This window comes from Apteryx rowi, unplaced genomic scaffold, assembly GCF_003343035.1.
Source record: "Apteryx rowi isolate R43461 unplaced genomic scaffold, aptRow1 scaffold_117, whole genome shotgun sequence".
Lineage (NCBI taxonomy): Eukaryota > Metazoa > Chordata > Aves > Apterygiformes > Apterygidae > Apteryx > Apteryx rowi.
Window position 1 is genome coordinate 43,645 of NW_020447386.1, and position 18,418 is coordinate 62,062.

At 42.9% G+C, this 18,418-nt stretch overlaps 1 protein-coding gene across 1 annotated transcript; it reads right to left on the minus strand.

Annotated features, from left to right (window-relative positions):
- Positions 1-8,359: 8,359 nt before the first annotated feature.
- SULT6B1 (sulfotransferase family 6B member 1) lies at positions 8,360-16,380 on the minus strand. The gene is made up of 7 exons (XM_026081838.1): positions 15,886-16,380; positions 12,309-12,421; positions 11,967-12,056; positions 10,923-11,049; positions 10,180-10,274; positions 9,738-9,894; positions 8,360-8,918 (listed from the first exon to the last, which is right to left on the minus strand). Exons 1-7 carry the CDS (start codon positions 16,100-16,102, stop codon positions 8,788-8,790), a joined length of 930 nt encoding a protein of 309 aa, XP_025937623.1. The 5' UTR covers positions 16,103-16,380; the 3' UTR covers positions 8,360-8,787.
- Between the last annotated feature and the right edge of the window lie 2,038 nt (positions 16,381-18,418).

Genomic DNA, 18,418 nt, shown 5'->3' on the forward strand with positions numbered 1-18,418 from the left:
AACACTGTCAGTGAAAAATGCAACAAGAGAGAGCCCTAGAGGACCCATCCAGCATCGCACTGGAATGATGAAATCACCCATGTATAAAATATGCACTCTTGTCTCTTGTGCTTAGGTTGCTTATTTTAAAAGGCAGCATTCAGGGCACAGGGGCAGAAGAGGCAATAAATGGGTTGCAAAGACAATTAAATGCCACAGCAAAACTCACATTTGATAACTGCAGACATTTGTTTATTGCCTTGTTTACTCCTCCACCATGAATATTATTCTGTTACATGACAAAAGGAAGACTGAACAAACCACAGCACTTAATACACTTGGTTTTCGGCCAAGGTTCTGCAAATTACACACATTTCCCATTGGCATCACTTTAAAGGGGGCTTTCAAAAAGCTTTTTGCTCTGTGTATAATCTTCGGCTGTATAGGGAACAAACACATCATACAAGTACAGCCTTCAGACCTGCTCTCCTTACCATGCTCATCTGTTGTTCTTCCACTCATCCACATTCTCTCACTCCACATTATTTTTCCCTGGTAAAACCACAGCCAGGCATTATTGTTAGAAAATTCTAGAGGGGTTAGGATTTAGAAAGCAAGAAGGACCAGATTTAATATCACTCTGTGATCATTCATACCAGTTAGGTTGGCACAAGAAGTCTGTAAGACAAACAACTCACCAGGAGGGGAACTGATTCTCCCATACATCTGCCCTAGACCATTCTGAGGGCTGAACCACATTTCTTTGATAGTGAGTAACAAGTTATCTTACCCTTAAAAGCACACCACACAGCGCAGAGAGATGTAAAGTGAGTAATTTTATACCATCATTGGATAAACAGACCAAGCTGTTTTCCAAGAGAGGAAACTTCTCCAGCAGTAAAAGAATTTCTCCTTAGTTCAAGGTCTCAGTAAGTCGGGGTGATTTTCCTTTCTCAGTCCAAATGTAATTTCTGGCGACTGCCCATCATGCTCTTCTGCCACTCTCCTTTCCCCTGCTCCTTCCTCTCTAGGGCATCTCCCTGCTTGGGAAATTAATTGTCATTCTGATCATGCCAGCTCAGCCACCTAAATACCCCTGCCACCAGCCCTCTAACTGTCCCTTGACACAAACACCACTTAACTAGCTGCACCAACCTTTCCGGCTCAGCCTGCCCATTCCTTTCTGCTAGGCTTGCTGGTGCGTCCAAGCAGTACAGCTCAATGATCTATAATCCACCCCGCACCTCTGCCTTCTTGAACACACAAGAGAGAGAAAAACAATCTAAAAGTATTCATTTGAGAAATGTTAACTGTTACAGAACGTATAGTGTGTCCAACAACACTGAGTGGTTTGCTCTCCGCCCGTGATGTTATTTAGCCAGAGATGAAATAAGAGCAAACACCCCCGGGCCCTTCTGGGGGAGGCAGAGTGAGCCTCCAAGCCGTGCAGAAACAGCAGCTCCACGGACATTGGTAACGCTTCCTCGGCTGACATGGGGCTGCTACAGCGGTCCCAGGCCTGTGCCCAGAGAATGGAAAAGGAGGGCTGGTACTAGGACATCTGTAGCCTGACTGCTTCAAGTCACCTTGAGGCTGCTCCCCGCACCAGCCAGGGCTGCGCAGCATCCAGGGCAGCTCTGCCACTGCACCAGGCAYGCCTGGGCTGCCGCAGAGCCCCGAGCCCGCTGGCCGCACTTACCATCCTCCTGCTTCTTTGCCTCACAGGACCGCGCTTCCCCACCATTCCTGCAGCGAAGCGGGAGGGGTTTCTCCTTCCACGGCCTTCCCTCCACGGGCCGAGGGCCAGCGGCCCAACGCGACGCTGCCACGCGGTCGGGCCTCGCTCACAGAGGCCGGCGGGCAGTGGGGCCGGGAGAGGCACGAAGGCGCTGCCTCTGCCCGGCCAGCACGGAGCCCGGCGTGGCCTGCCAGGAAGGGCCCGGAACCTTCCAGAAGGAGCCGGGGCGGCACCGGGTGGCACTCTCTGCCCAAAGGAGGGGCCCAGGCCGGCCCGGGCTGGCGCCCTGCGCTGGCTGGCTCCCGCTTGGGCCCTTCCTCAAGGCAGCGCAGGGGGCTGGTGGGGCGGGGAGGGGGCCGTGAGGGTCGCAGCTTGGAAACATGCTCTCCAAAATCTACCCGAGTCCTTCTTCAAAAGCCCGAGTCCCTGTTCCTATCTAGACCAAAGTGTTTCACCAATGGTGCTATGCCCAAAACCAAAAGTTATTTTAAAAATGAGGTTTTATTGTGAAGCCCTATAAAAAGCAATTTGTGGTGAAAATTGAAAATGTGCAAGCGTTGTTTTTGTTTAGATGAAATGGGAAAGTTTGGGGGAATATTTTTGAAAAGTGTGGTCAGTAAGGAATATAAGTTTGTCTGAAATTTATGTTTGGATGTAGTAGTCAATGACACTTGTTTATTTTCCATTTTTTAAATATTTGCTTTAGCTTAATATAGCATAAGGGCTACATTAGCACTGTTAGGGCCTCAGTGTGCTAGTGTTCTATTTATATTCTATTAGTATAATAACATTAAGGTAACTTTTCTGTGGTGATTCATAACTAACTTTTTTTTTTTAATCAACCAAGAAAGCTTACTGTTCAGAAGCTTAAAAATTGCAAGTGAAGATAGACATAGTGACTTGCCAGAAAATAAATAAATAAATAAACAAGAAACAGTTCTCTAAATAAACAAGTCAGAAAAAAAATCCATGCCATCAGGATAGATGTGTAGAATTTGTTGGGAGACTAGAAATAAATGAAAATTATATAAATACAAAGCATAAATACTTGCCTGAAGAATGAAAGAAGGGAATGGTCTGGTAAACTGCAGAAATTATTCCAATCACTCTCTATGCCTTGACAAAAGAAATAAAGCAGCAGGAAGAATGTAAGCACTCCATTTTTGGTTTTGTCCTTTTTTGGGGATATGGCTAATGTCTAAGATTATGTTGAATTTCATTTTTCCCTCATAATGGAAATATTTTGCCTATGGATATACTGAAAATACACAGTAATGAAACCATGGCTTATTTACCCCCTGTTGGGGGTAAACACATTCATGCRTGTTGTAGTAGTGAAAATGGCTTTACTGGCTTGTAAAACACAAAACAGCAGGGAACTCACTAGGGACCAACAAATACATGTCAATATGCTCATATTGTTCATAAGTGCACAAACCTCCCAAGATACCAGTTTCTCAACCTCCTTTCATTTCCTCGCTGTCTCACATTTTGGGCAAAGTCAAAGAATAATTTCCTATCTATCTTCCAACATCTCAAACTTCTACAGTTCTTGCAGAAGCCACGTGCTCTAATTGAAAACTTTCTATTCAGATACAAACTGAGTATTTGTAAGACTAGGCACAGCACCTACGTACCTCTACTGGTTACATTTTCATGGAACTGGGTGAAGAGACAAAAAAACTTGTGCCCAGGCAATTCCTGGTGCCAGGTGTCCCTCACTTGGCTGCAAAGCTAGTGGGTCTCAAGTACCTTGCATGAGAAGGCCAAACATCCAAGATGGGCAGGCCCTTGTCTCGGCCATTGGCACTGATGTCCCCGCCATGCCCTTCTTCCAGCACTTGAACAGCTTTGTAAGGAGAGGAGGGAGAGCAGAGGGTCCTATGGTCACCTTATTGCCCACCCTGCCATTTACCTCAGACACAGAAGAGATGGTCTTTAAGTTGTTGTGGCAAGGAACAGAAGAGTCACACCAAAGAGAGAAGGGTGCCAGGGAGGCCTCTTGGCCTTTTCACAGGGAGCTGTGCCACAGCCAGATGGCTGGCCTCTTCCCAGGTGGCAATACCAGCTGATGATAACTTCTCCCATCATTCTTGCCCACAACACTCAGACCAAGTGCTGCTCTCTCACCAGCTGGTCTCCAGTCTGGGTACCATATCAAGGCCTTTTCCAACTTGGTTGAAGCAAACACATTCTGGTTGACTGAAGTAACAAGCTGCAATCTAAACTGTGTCAGTTCTAAATGTGTATATTTTGGGGGCCATTGCTTGATATTATCAAATCCATAAGTATTACACAGTATGATAGTAATTACTGGCAATTGTGTCCATTACCATAAACATCTGAATGTAAATAACATTTTATCAGAATGCTTCAGTAATGCACTCAAACTTGTTATTGATACAAAATGCTTTCATTCATTGTGATGTTGTTCTCTATTTCTATTCTTTGTATCAATTCTGACACTATTGACATTCAAAACAATCACTGACCAGTCTTATTTCAACACCTTCAGTGTACGTTGCTAAGCTCTGTGGTGTGTTAAGAGTAGAACAAATGGTGCCAATCACCACTAGAAGTGATCTTTTAGCCAAAATTCAGATCAAAGCATTAGCACTTTTCCTAAACAACACTAGAATACAAGACTAGGTATTTGCTATTACAGTAAGATTGGTATTTCTTCCTTCGTTACAAAACCATTCGGCATTCTAATTGCCAGCCTACCCTCAGAAAAAATGCAGTTTATGTTCCTATGGATGTCATATATGCCTTGTACTTTCATAGCACTTCTATTGTAATTCAACATTAATTATCTTTCCAATTAATGTACTGCATAATGATGCAATACAAAATGCTTATGTTTTGTAAATGACAAAATTGTGCTCATTTCTGTCTGCTTTGATCCCATTTCACCTTTATTGCAATTTGGTACCAGAATTCTCTTCATTTTTGGTTGTCTTATTGACACCCTGAACACACACAAAGGAGCCATCTCCTGCATATGAAAGATAAATTTATGCTTCTCTTTACCAAGACAACCTCCAATTTCTCTTTTTCAATATCACTTTAATATACTTTCCAGCTTTATGATTGTTACTGAGCACATAAGGGAAACAGAGGTGCAAAAAGTACTAATGGAGTACCATTTACCAGTTACCATAAATGTAGACATAATACCTACAACTGCTGAAAAATGATAAGTGTGAAGGAGGTAGGCAATATAGAAAAAAAGTGGTCAAGGAGTGAAAAAAAGCTGAATGATCTGACACATTCCTTAAATGCTCTGTGTAAAAAAAAATACTATTTAAAATTTCACTGCTGATTACCATAATAAAAAAAGTGTAAAAGGGAAAACATATATAAAACAGAAACATTAACATAAAATATAAAACTAAAATTTCTCTCTAAATGTATGACTGAAAGAATATATGACTCATGATTTTCCACCATGAGGAGTTTCATTTTTCTGTTGGGTCTGAATTTTTTTGTTTAGCTGCTGTCAACAGCTGCAGTCACTGTAAGCCTCTGGATTTAGCCTTGCAATGCCACCATCCCAAAGTACATCACAGGGCAGCTTTTCATCCTGAATGTGCTGAAGTGCCCTTGCAGAAGGTGCAGATTTCCCTTTCTCCAGTGAATTCACCTCAACACCGTGTTTAACTTTCTTCCCTGTTGCCCAGCCACATCATTTTTAACAGAACAGAACCTACAACACAGAAAGCTGCAAATAAATTAACCATCCCTCACACTTGCCAGTCTTACACTTGGTGTTCTTTAATGCTTATCATTAGCTGGTAATTAGTGAGCATGTGAATATGTAATGAGAATAGTGTACAGATAAGACCGAAAGGATTCAAGAATGTCACCTCTAAAGTAGTCCCTCAGTTACCTAAACCACCCTAGCCTAAATAGCCTTGCTGGCCAAAAGGTTAGATGTGTAAATATTTAAGAGGTCCATTTAGTATCTTGTGATAGTCTCTCTTCTTGAACTGTCCTGGAATACTTCATTATAATCTTAAATTGTGAAAGAAGGTAGTTTAAGTGGATAGGCTGGCTGTTACAGATCCATCAATAATTTAGACAACCTACTTAACAGGCATTAGTGCTCCTGTTTCACCATTATCATCAACCAGAGGCTTTTGAACTTCCTTTTATTAATTGCTTCGCAATGACACTGGCCTACTGCTGCAGCAGGGCCTATTACACCTGAGGCAAATATCCAAGGAACACAGCTGCTTTCTCCAGTGACTACATAGAGCTCATAGGAAACCTGAGTCTGAGATAGGTCCATCAACCTGAAACTTAGATTTGTTTGATGCTAACCCACTTCATTCTGATTTGGTTTGTTTTTGTGTATTTTATTCTGAGCTTCTACCTAGCTGGTGCCCTGCATACAGGCTTACTCATCTAAAATAATTATCACAGCTGTTGATTTTTGAAAACAATTTCACTTCTGCACTGATTCTTTCTTCCCACACTGTGAGTTCCAGTCTTTCAAGACAGGCATTTTAGCTAGTTAGCCTAAAGGCTGAAGGATTATCCACCATAATTATATATTTTTAAGATAAAAAGACATCTTCCTTACCTACCCTTCCTCTCTGTCTTTACTTGCTAAAGGAAGTCTTGTGTTCATTTTCTCCTACCAGCACTTACCACAGGAATGTGAGATAGAGGAATAAGACATTAAAGAACAGCAGCAAGATGATTTTTGCTCTGACAGAGAGTTGTATGCAGCTTTCATTGCTACAGCAAACGTGTCTGAAACAGGAGGAGAAAATTACAAGTGGAATATGCCAGGAAAAAGACAAAACAAGATTTTGTTGAGACTTGATTACAAAAAGACAAGACTTTCCTAACTATGTTTTGAAGTTAACCTGTCTTAATCATTTCTGTCATTGGCAGACTTTTAGAAAGGGAGCCTCATTAGTACTGAATGACTGGGAGATTGTTGTGATTTACTATGACTTAAGAAATTGTGCAGCAGAATATCTCACAGAGTCCATCTGTGTTAATACCTCAGGTGCCTGATACCTTAGCAAGGCTGAGAACTCAAGTATGTGCTTTACTCAACTTTGCTGCAGCAAACACTCCTTTGGCCAAGTCATTTACCGCGATTAAGACAATTATATCTCAGACAGAGACTGCTAAACTATAAGGAGGAAGGGAACAAAGGAGGAAAACAGGAGCATGGGGTAAAGTCTGCCTCCAGAGCCTCCTCAGGTTTCTCCATCCTGCAGCACTACCCTTTGCCTCTTGCTGTTGTGCATGCTGACTGCTCTCAGGAGCTCTCTAGCAAATCAGACAGCTGTCTGCCAGCAGCCACTGCTCCAAACACACTGCCGTGCATTCAGAAAGGACTGCAGGATCCTTTTCTACAAGACTACAAGAGAATGCATATGTTAGTCACTCCGACTGAAAGCCTGTATTTGATCTATCAAGTTGGCTACTTCATGTTTCTCCTCATTTTTCTCTTCCTCCATCAGACTCCCTCCCCATCTTCCATCCTATCCTCCCCTACTAGTCTCCACAGTAATACCACACAAACTTGCAGTTTTTTCTTTSGGTTTCAAAAGAAGTGACCATTGCACAAGCATGTGACCAACAAAGCCTTTTCTCATACATTCCTTTCTTCAAAATATCACCTGCTTTTTGGCTGGCTGAAGAAAGAGAAAACTCTTACAGGCTTTCACCCACACTCATAAAGGTATATTACACTGAATGACCACGAGGGCACTTCCATCATTTATTCCATTCATTTTTCCAAAACTCAAGATGATGCCAGTAAGACTTACGTCTTACTTACGTGGGCATTACCCACACATTCCTTCTCTGGGTACTTTTACCTTCTTTTTGGAGATAAAGGAATGCCTCTGGTGACAAAATAACRAACTGTCAAAGGCTGGTGTTCAACAAACCTCCCAAAGAAAGATTAAAGGCTAAAAGGCAGCCCTATATCAGACCATTTGGTTGTCTTGTGCACACCAGCCTTCTGGCGGCATCAAATTCTGCTCTGGAAAGTAGCATTGCAAAGCCCACAGACAGACATCAAAAAAAAAAACAAACACATCTTGCTCTGAGATCATATATGCTACTGTTAGGCATAAAGTAACTCAGGCAAACCCAGACAACAGCTCCATTTCTAAAGTTATGCAAGTAGTACACTTCCTTATCTCATGTCTAAAAAATCCCTTCTTCCAAAAAAGCAAACCATATGGCTATCAAGCCGCTTGTCTTGATACCACAAAGAAGTGACTTTCAACCATTCTTACCCAGCTAGGAACTTTTTCACTTTCTCTACATCCAAAGCAGGGTGGATGCTCAGGAGTCCTCCTCGCAATTAGGTGGAGGAAACCTTGTCTCCTCAACATGCCTTTATGGTTTCCCCCATTTCTTCCTCAGTCTTAGCTGTGGTTAAGCAACAAAGCAAGCCACAGCCAGGAGGGGGACTCCAATCTCTATAAGAAAGTTCTGCTGCGGCAGTTCCTTCAATGCTCAGGATGAGATCTCACATTACCAACGGAGAGAAAAATAACATCAGTGGAAAAGGGAGATAATATCTACCAATCAGTTCCTTTACATTTCCCTGCCATTCATCAACACACAGAAAGTGACAAAACATAATTACAATAAAACCTTTTGAAATTTCCTTTTACTCTGAAATACTAAGAACTTACAAATTAAAAATCAAAATGACACTTAATGATTGTTTAAAAAAAACTCTTGGAAAATCATTTCAACATACTGAATACATTTTCAGTGATTTCAGCAGGTTCAACTAATGCATACACATTCCAAACAGCATTCTAACAAGTAACATGGAATCACGGAATCAATTTTAAAAACCAAGATGAGGCCAAAGAACCACAGCTCATTTAAGAGGATCCAGTGAAGTCAAAAGTACTAACTGAATGAACAAGAATTGCTTGTGCAAGTTAAGACCACATAAACAGGTCTGCAAATTGCAAGATTTTTCAAATATTTCAAATTGGATATTTGTGCTAATTCCTTTTTGATTTCATAAAAATGAATGAAAAGCAGCCCAGACATGAGATTTTTTCTGTAACTCTAGCTCAGACCTTGCAGTACACATCATATTTTAACATTGCTCCCAGCTTAGTTCCTCCTAAGCACGCGTTGAATTTGGCATCCATTTCCTGGTTCTGAGCTTCAGTGAAAAGATTTTTCCAGTCCCCAACAACACCTGGAATATAAAGAAAAGCAAAATATAACCCTTGACTATAAGGACTGAAGAGAATGATTTAAAACAAAAAAAATCCTTTGTCTCCCTTATTACCATATTTCAGAATAATCCACATTTTTTTTCCAGAAAAGAATCTCTGACCCAAGAATACACTCTGCTGCTTTATGTTTGGTGTCTTCAATAGAATGTGAGCATAGAGAACATATGAAGCTGCTGGTCTGCCTTGATAGCTTTGGCACGTGCCTTGCACACATGCAGAAAACTGTAAAAAATGACTGGCCGTGATGAAACCAACCCAGAAAGTTCAAAGGCATGGCTTTCAACTGCAAGAGCTTAGTGCACTGCAACTAGACACTGTCCTGAGTTGCAGTCTATCCTTGATCCACATTTTGAAGAGTCCACGGCCCGAGGTTGTCTGGGTCTAGAGCTCCAGCTTGATCCATGGCTAAAAGACATGGCTCAGACTGTGGAGTGTCTGGATTCAAAGTTTTGACTGAGGTTCATATGCAATCACAAGGCTATTCTAGTAGTCACAGAAACCAAAAGAAAACTTTTATTCGCTTTAATTGGTGCTACTGTATACCATGACTGAAGGACATGCTACCCATAGGATACTTCTGCTGATCACATCATACAGGGCTCTAGTGAATGATATTGACTCTTGTGGTGAAACCAAGTGATAGTGCCCCGAAACACCATCAGTGTTTCTTAAACAACTTATAATCTTGAAAATTATACAGGAAGACTAATCATTTACTGATCCAAATTCTAATCTGCTCAAAATATGTTTGTTTGTTTGTTTGCTGTAAACAAATTTACCTTTTCGGAAGAGAATTGGGCCAACAGGACCATGAGTCTCCTGAGCCTTTTCCTTCACCACCTGGAAAGTGGCCCTGTCCGCAACAGACTGAATCTGCTCAGCCGTTGAGGGGAATCCAAAGAATTCAGCTATCTGCTTTACACTGGAAGTCAGGTTCTGAAAGCAGTACAGTGAAAGAGGGTAACATAAGGTGCTTCCCTTAAAAAAGGGGTAACCCGCTTGGGATATGCATAGCCACCATCTATTAACAATATTTTCATTCACAGTACATTTTCTATATTACACTGGAGCTCAGCTTTGTACAGCCAGACTCAACTTGTTGCTAAAGATACTTGATTTTCCCCTCTTTGAAAAACCTGTACCTTTTGCTGTTAATTTCAGCACTTTTCAGGAAATGGACTCAGATRTGTTTTGCCTGTCAGCACACACCACCTGTTTTACCTCTTTCAGGTCTTCATATGTTACAACCATAATATTTTCATCCTCAATATGTTTGTTCCAGGTGACTGCATGGTCAAAATAGGATCCCCAGATGACTGTAAAGAAAAGAAAATGCATCAATCTGATCTTATTTTATTACTGGGCATTAATTTCTCTCCACTCAAGGAATTCCATGTGTTGCCTATCAGTTACATCTATGCAAACAGATCAGCCCCACCTTTCAGTGGTAACAACAGAATGATGGAGACATCCCTTGGACTTTCGTAGACAGTTTCCACACAGAAATATGAATTTCACTATGTGCTTCCCCTCCATTGCTATATTGTTACTAAAGAGAGCTCTTAAAAGCCAAAGCCAGACATCAGTCTAAAATTAAATTTTGGGTTGCTTATGAGGTGTTTGGCATCATATGTGGAAACAGTAATGACAACAAAATGGTATGTCATTACCACTTCAGTTCTGTAGCGTTTCCTCCATCACTAAGTGACAGAATTTTGGCCTAAAGCCATTATCAAGCTGCTGTGTAAGTCCCCATATCCTTGTTCAGAATAACAAAATGCCCAGAACCAGAGCATCTTTTGGACTTTCTCCCTATTCTGGCATTCAGCTGCCTCCTCTGTCATGAGGTATGGCCATCAGTGAACTAATTATGACACAGCTGTTTTCCCATTGGCCCCATTTAGTTGTTTTTAAATATTTTCTTCTGCTGCTTTTTCAGCTACATTCAGTAACTGTAACAATACCTTTCCCATTCATGAACTCTGAGAAGAACTCATCCCATGAGCTGTAACTGGGGAAGCTTGGCGCATTCTTGTGGAAATGGAAAAATGAAACAGCTGTATCTTTAGGGTTTCGAAACAACACTAGTATCTGGAGTGGGAGAAAGAGGTCAACAATTTTACATCACTTATTTCCCCTGGCAACCAAAATGAGAGCATAACCAAACATTCTGCAATCAATAACTTACTGGGGTCTTTAAAATACTTTCTTTATTAGGTAAGGCATGCAGAACAAATTTATACATGGTCATTATAAAGGCCTCATGTTGTGAAGGAAGAAAGAAGCAACAAGAAAAGCTGTAATATTTGTCACTGAATCCTATCCCATAGCTGCCTAAGACCTGGGAAATTGCAAGGAATCATTTGCCAACCCCCTGCTAGGAAAAGCTCTTTATGATTCTCTCAGCTGTTTTAATCATCTCCCATTTTTCAATGCATGGCAGCAACGTACTTGAAAACCCGAGAGACTGCGATCCTCAGACAAGTGTAAACACTTCTGAAAACACGTTATGCATAACGCAGCAAAAAATACTAACAAATCATGGATAAAATCACCATTCTTTAAACAATTTCCCTTTGTCTGTTGTATTACCTCCTAAATACTATATATCTGCCATTGTTCAGTGACACAGTGTCAGAGTACGCAAAGTACTACAGTTTTAACAGTCTGACTCTTTGCATCAAGATAGTCAATGCCCCAGATATATCACTGCCACATTCATTCCTGATGTGGTTGCATATAAAAAGAGTGGCATAAAAGAGAAAAGCATGACACCCCATTCATTTTGACCACAGCAACAGCCTCCAGATCTGTTCTTGTTTATGTCAGCTACAGCACTCCTAATGCTGCTGTAAATGCTAGTGGGTGCTAAGCCAGCCCAAGGATCATGAGACTCACATTGCCTCCAAATTGCTTTCCCTCCATGCCACCTGCATGGGTACAAGAAAAGGATGTGGCCCCAAAATTACTCTTGCATGCTGGTGCTGTCAGAGAGATGAGGCACCCACCTTGGCTTTGTTCTCGAAAATAGACTTGGGGAGGCGATCATAATTCAGATGTGTTGCCAAAATCCTTGGAGATGGAATCTGCTTTATCCTCTTTAGAAACAAACAGAACAATGAGTGAGAACAGGTTTATTTACATGGGTGCAGCAATGATCTGTGAGAGTTGCCTAAGTGAAGCAACCTCTAATCAAAAGGCATTAGTCATCCAAGATTATCTTTCTTTCCCCTCTCTCAGGAGAAATAGCTCTACTTGCTGCATGACTTGGTTTTAATAACTGGTGTGCGAGGGTGCAGGAGAGAGAAAACAACAGACTGTAAGCGATTCAATAGTTTCTTTTCACTAACCTGGTATTTATCTGGGTCTCCACATTCAATAAATGGTAGTTCTGCGCTTACATATTTACTCTGGGTAGTTGTAAATATCAAATCATTTAAAATCTGGATAAGCCAGTTCACACCTAGACCAGGAAACCCAGAGAACAAAATAAAACATATCAGAGGTTTATATAAGATCTCAGAGCCTTCTCATTACAAGGCTTAATTCAGCATAATAGACATTTGTCAAATTACAAATATTACTAAAGCTCTCAAATGATTATAAACATAATAATGGTTTCAATCAACAACATTTTCAACAGCTTAACTGTGACCTTCTTGGCTCATTTATGATTGGTATGAGGAAAGCCCAGGGGGTAAAACTGACTCAATGATGTACTTAACATTCTTTTAATAACAAGAGTGACAGATAATAAAGGCAGCAGTGAAAGCCAGTAAAGTCACTGGGAGGGAGAGTCTGGATAGGAGAGGGAGGGAATTATCAAGGAACATAACTCATTCTGTTGAGGAAAAAGTGTCTGCCTCCCTCTCACTGCATTGCATCAAGGATGAAATGGAGTCACCTATTCAGTGTCACTGCCAGTGCCTGTCCCCAGYTGGGCTTGTTGCTATCTCCATAAAGCGCATGCCAGGACAAACGCTACAAGAAACATTACCCACCAAACAGTTGCATCCTTCCCAGCACCTCACCCTTCAGAAGGGATCTTGCAGGGAATTCCCCTCAGTCCCATCCCACCATGCTTCTGGGTGCATGCCAGGCCTGCACATCTCCATCACTAGCTCCATGACCTCCTGATGTTGCTTCAGGGTGCCTGCTTTTCTGAGTTTTCCAGGAATTACATTTGCTCCACTAATGTCCCGCTGATTGCTCCAGGACAGAGCAATCTCTAGAACAGTGTGTGATCACCTAGGCCCAGAGCACCCTCCCTGCATCCTTGTAGAGAGAGGCTTGGAAGGGTTCCCAGCAGGCCCATGGAAATGGAGCGGTGAAGCTGCCTCAGCCTCCTGCACACTGCGAATCCCCCATGAATGCAGCTGCCAGAGGTGCTAACAAGGAACGCACAACACAGACAGCTTCAACCTCGTGCTTTCAGTGGAAAATTATTCTCAAAAAGGATGTTTTCCACTCTTTGCTATATAAAGTGCTTTGAGACATTTGGATGGAAGCAGCTGAGATGTGTAATATTTATATAATAATGTGTATACAATGTGCACACATCATAAAATGTCTTATAATACTTATAAATATCATATATTTCTATAAATTTCCCTTTACACAGAGACCAGACCCAAAACCATTATTGACTGTAAATCCATGTCCTCATCTGCCCAGTATTAACTGCCTGTGAACAAACGCAAATACAATTTTAAAGGAAAGCTATATTTGATAAGTCTAAAATTCCTAATCTCTATATTCCCTGTTAGCTTCTCAATCACATGGCTTATCCCTGAGAAGTACTGCACTGTGCAGCTCCACTGCCCTTCACCCACACCTCACAGTTTTCTGTGTCAGTCAAGAGTTTTCTTCTCCACTGTGCACACCTGTGTTGGGGGAAACAATTTATATCATGAGACTCTACTGTAACTCAAGCTTAATCCTTAATAAATAACAGGAACTAGAAAAATATTAAAGCTTTGGRAGATGAAGCTTTTGAAGGGCCTCAATGTGAGTCCTTCATTGGACATGTTCATGAATGTTTAAAACTGACAAGTGCCTGGGAAGCTTGAGGCCTGCATGAGAAATATCTGAGAAGCCAGCAGAGGAAGCCAGATATCAGGCTCCATTGGTTCATGAAGGAAAGGGACCTGCAGAGAGATTTTTGTACTGCCTGGTGACAATATGGCTTACTGGGTCTGAGTGTTGCACCAAGGAGTAACAGCTAGCCCAGCAATCTCCTCTTTTAAACTGCAGTATCTAATCTTCCCTTTTCAATCTTCATCCTCCCCACTTGCCTTTTTTTTCTCCACTTTGCAAGCTATAGGATATTAGGACAAGAAATCTATTTAGCATTGTGTAAGGGTATAACAGCAAACACTCAAACAGGAGAAAATTCCAAAAGAGCAAGATTTATCTACAAATGGTAACTACACTGTACTGCACAGATGTAGCATTTTCTCTCCCTCCTGCTTCCGCACCTCTTCTGTACAACCTCCTGCATATGTTTTTCCACTGGTGCCCTCTGGGTAACAGGGTGCTGCACTCCCTGGCAACCACAGGGAGCTAAACAACTGGCAATGGACTTTTTACCCTTGTTAAAACTGCTGAATTACCATAAACTGCCTAGTGTTAAAAGTGGGAGATCTATTTTTTAAGCTACTGATGCCTCTCCCTGAGCAGGAAAAGTCAGGACCATGACACCATTTCTGAGTTCTTCCAAACTCCATGAGAAATCAAAGCCAGAGCCTAGCTATAGCAATGGCCCATCCTCATAGGGCCCAGCAAAAACCTTGGATCCAAGACCACTGGAATTATGGGCTCCTTACAATAAAGATGCACATTTCACATTGTGGGTCAGCTCCCTCCTTTTGTATTTGTCCCTTGGTTCAGTGTTCTGTCTCACAGCTGCTTTATACTCACCCTAACRCTACAGGCATGCTTCTTAAGAAATTATACTAAGTCCTAATAAGACTATATTTTTTTTATGGATCACAACCCAGCAATCAGTAGGACTTCTATGTGCTCTGTACCTTGCTGAATTAGACCTTGACTAAAGACTCTCTGATTAGACCCTAACAGGACTGCATCAGTTAGTACATTAGTGCAAGGTGCTCTGTAGGCAAGAAATCCTTCCTTGCACCCACGTTCTCTCTGGTGACCCTAAGCTGGTACTGCTTGGTTCTCAAAGCAGGAATATATACTTGGAATAGATTTCCTGCTATAACAGAACCCATTACTTCACTGTAAGCGACGTCACACAAGACTTCTATTAAACTGATCAAAATAAACTAGCTGGTTGTTTGGGTATTTTTATCCCCACTGCTCCTACTGCACCTCTCCTTTCTGCAGACCTCCAACTAAAAGATTTAAAGTTTTACAGCATGTTGCATTCAAAATCATTTTGCAGTTACTAAATGAGCCACATTAGGCAAAACAGAAAACAACCTTGAAACTGAATAATGCCTATAAACAGCTTATAATTTTGCAAGTAAAGATGCTGTGTCCTGTCACTTTCCACTCATTAAGAGTTTAATGCGTAACTTTATTGCTCTTGCACACTGATTACTAACACGCTTTCCAGAATGCAGTTTATCACACTGGCAGAGTTGTCTTGTCCCATTGATATAGAAAAACTATATACTTTTTTCTCACATATCTTCTTCAGCCAAAAATAGTTCTGCATGCTAAAACATTTTCTCCTTTCAAAAACACAGACCATACTAAAAAAAAAAAATGCAACAGACTGCATAATTAAGATAAAGCTGGATAAAACCCTGCTGCCTTTGGTTGTATTAGATATGCCCAATATCCCCATATAACGTAGAAATACAATCAGTTGGTTATTTTTCCTCTTATTGTGTCAGCTAATTAGTTACACTACAGCAAGTAATTAGTTAGACTACAGCAAGTAATTTGTAATGTATTCACCGCATTTGGGGTAAGACACCAGGACCAGATCATCTCTTCTGGCTTCTAAGTTCTCCAGGGCTTGGAACGTTTCTGCACTGCACACTGTGACGGGATAAGGAGTCCCCTGGTAGGAGAACAGCAGGTCCTTCAGGGTAAACCCTTCAGACTTTGCCAATGCTTTATTTATTTCCTCAACAAAGTCTTTCCTCTCAGCCATGTTTACCACCTTTGGCATGTGAAACTGCTGGTCTAATGCAACAAGTGCCTATAAATAGGCATTTTAAAGGGGTGGAGTATAAATCCTTGGCATTACTCCTGCTTTTTCCCCCTCCACATAAAAACCCTTGTAACCTGATGCATTTTTTTCTCTCCTCCCTCCCCACCTTTCTGGAAATGGAAAATGGGCTGATCCTGCCTGTTCTTAATCTAGAGGAGGGATTGCTTTAGTAAAAAACCCCATGGAGAGCAAGAAATAATAGCAAGTTCAGGCTGCAGGGAAAACAGAAATAACAGCAAAATATTAAATCTAATCTTACATAACATTAATAGGAAAAAGAATCCTCTCATAAAGAAAGAAAAGTCCCTAAGAAAAAAAAGCCCGAGTGGTTTTATTTTGGTAATAAACTCAATCCCATAATATGGGTTAAAAGAAACAGTGAATAACAGAGAGCAACAAAATCAAAACCATAAAACAGAAAGACCAATACTCAGAGGGAAGTGATGCTACCATCTTAGCTTCTAAATACCCACTATGGGAGCTAGTGTGCGTTAATGTCCTTTTTCATGTTAAAAAAATAATTAAAAAGCTGAGATCTTGCACTGCACAGCTTTTTTAATGACCTCAAGGCAGGACTTGGATCCCATTTTAATGGACTAGATCTTACGCATCTAATTGCATTTTCCACTAGCAGGAAACACAACATGGGCAGCTGCCTCATAAGAGCAGAGGAGCTCTTATGTTAATTTGAGCAGCAGGAGAGCTGCACCTAAGCACAGGCCTGCTTGCACGCCCAACACCAGGCACCTGCTGAAGAACTCGCCAAGGCAGAGGTAGCCCTAGCGCGGCCTCGCCTGCTGCACACACAGTGTGAAGTTGCACTGGAACAGCAGAAAATATGGGGGGGTCCCCTTTCGGCAGCAGAGAAAGTGGGAGACAAGGAGGCTGCTGTGCTCACAAGGATGCAATTTATCCCTTTTTTTTCCCCACAGCTGCCACCAGCCAAAGGACGCTGAGCTGTGACAGGGAAACAGCCGAGAAACATTACTTGTAACACCATCACGTTAAAGTATTATACAGCTGCTTGCTGTTGCTGCTCCCGCCTGCAAGAACAGCAGTTACGCGTGGGGACGCGTGTCACCCGCGGGGCCTCGGGGAGAAGAGCTCYCGCCGAGACGCGCACCAGCGCCCAGGGCTACACAGCGGCCGCGCCGAGGCCAACGGGGAAACAGGGGAGGCGCCGGCTACTCTCGGCGACCTTCCACAACCCCGGGCCAGAGGCTACAACACCCACGCCGTCCTGGGGGGGCTGCCCCGCTCGCCACGACGCTGTGGCGGCAGCAGCAGGAAGACCACCCCGCGCCGGCCGCAAGAGTCGTCCGTTATGGAGCCGTGCAACCGCGGAAGAAAAGGAGAGGGTGCGCATGCGCGTGCCGCCTGCGCAGGAGAGGCGCGCGCCCCGGGCGGCACGACCGCACTGCGCGTGCGCGGCCGTCAGTGCTGGTAACGGCAGAGCTGAGGCCCTGCGCGGTGGCAGGGGCGGCGGGGCTGCTCGCAGGCGGCGATGGCGCGGCGCGCTGTGGCGGGGCTGCTGCTGCTGGAGGCGGCGGGGCTGGTGGGCGCCATGCTGCTCTACCGCCGTATGGACCGCAGCCAAGGTGCGGCGGGGCGGGCGCTTGTTGCCGCGGTGGGGAGAGAGCTGGCCCGCGCCGCCTCCGAGCGCGGCGGACCTGCAAAAGCGGCTCTGGGGCGTGCTTGCTTCTTTAAGAAAACACGAGCGGTTTACCTGCCGGCTTGGAGTCAGCTCTCTGGCTTAGGATAGTAGTTGCTTGTTACATGGAAACTCAAGGACAGCTGCTGAAGAACGGGCTGCTATTTCAGTTTTATAAAGACAAAACCGGGGCGGAATTTTTGAAAGGTGGCATGTGGCCACCAGGAACGAAGTTGAATCTTGTGCATTTTAGTAGTAACCACATTGGCCCAAATACAGGCTCAGAGAGGAGAGGCAGTCATCAGTTTAGGTAGGAACCGATCAATCCTGTTTCAGACTAGTGGTGCTCAGCCTTGAAGGAATCCTCTGGCTCAGTTCTAGGTTTTGCCGGCTTTATGATTTGACATTTTCCAGAAGGAGAGTAGACTCAGCTGGCAAGCGCACATGGCAGTCAGGTCTCATCTTCCAGATGACTTAGCTTCAGTCCCTTAAGTGTCTCAGACTCCTGGCTCAGTACTTAGGTAACACACAAATAAGCTAGGCACCAAGTTAGTTATTGCAAGTAGGTTTGATCTGCACGGCAGTTGGCCTTGTTTTGCATTCAGGGCTCTACAGGTGTAGTG

Bases quoted from the DNA above. Each gene is read 5' to 3' on its own strand.
- SULT6B1 (XM_026081838.1), bottom strand. From the start codon at position 16,102: ATGCCAAAGGTGGTAAACATGGCTGAGAGGAAAGACTTTGTTGAGGAA. The intron at 12,422-15,885 runs GTGAATACATTA...TTCCTGGTCTAG, and splicing joins GGTGTCTTACCCCAAATGCG to GTGTGAACTGGCTTATCCAG. The intron at 11,050-11,966 runs GTGGGTGCCTCA...CTCCCACTCCAG, and splicing joins TTTTCGAGAACAAAGCCAAG to ATACTAGTGTTGTTTCGAAA.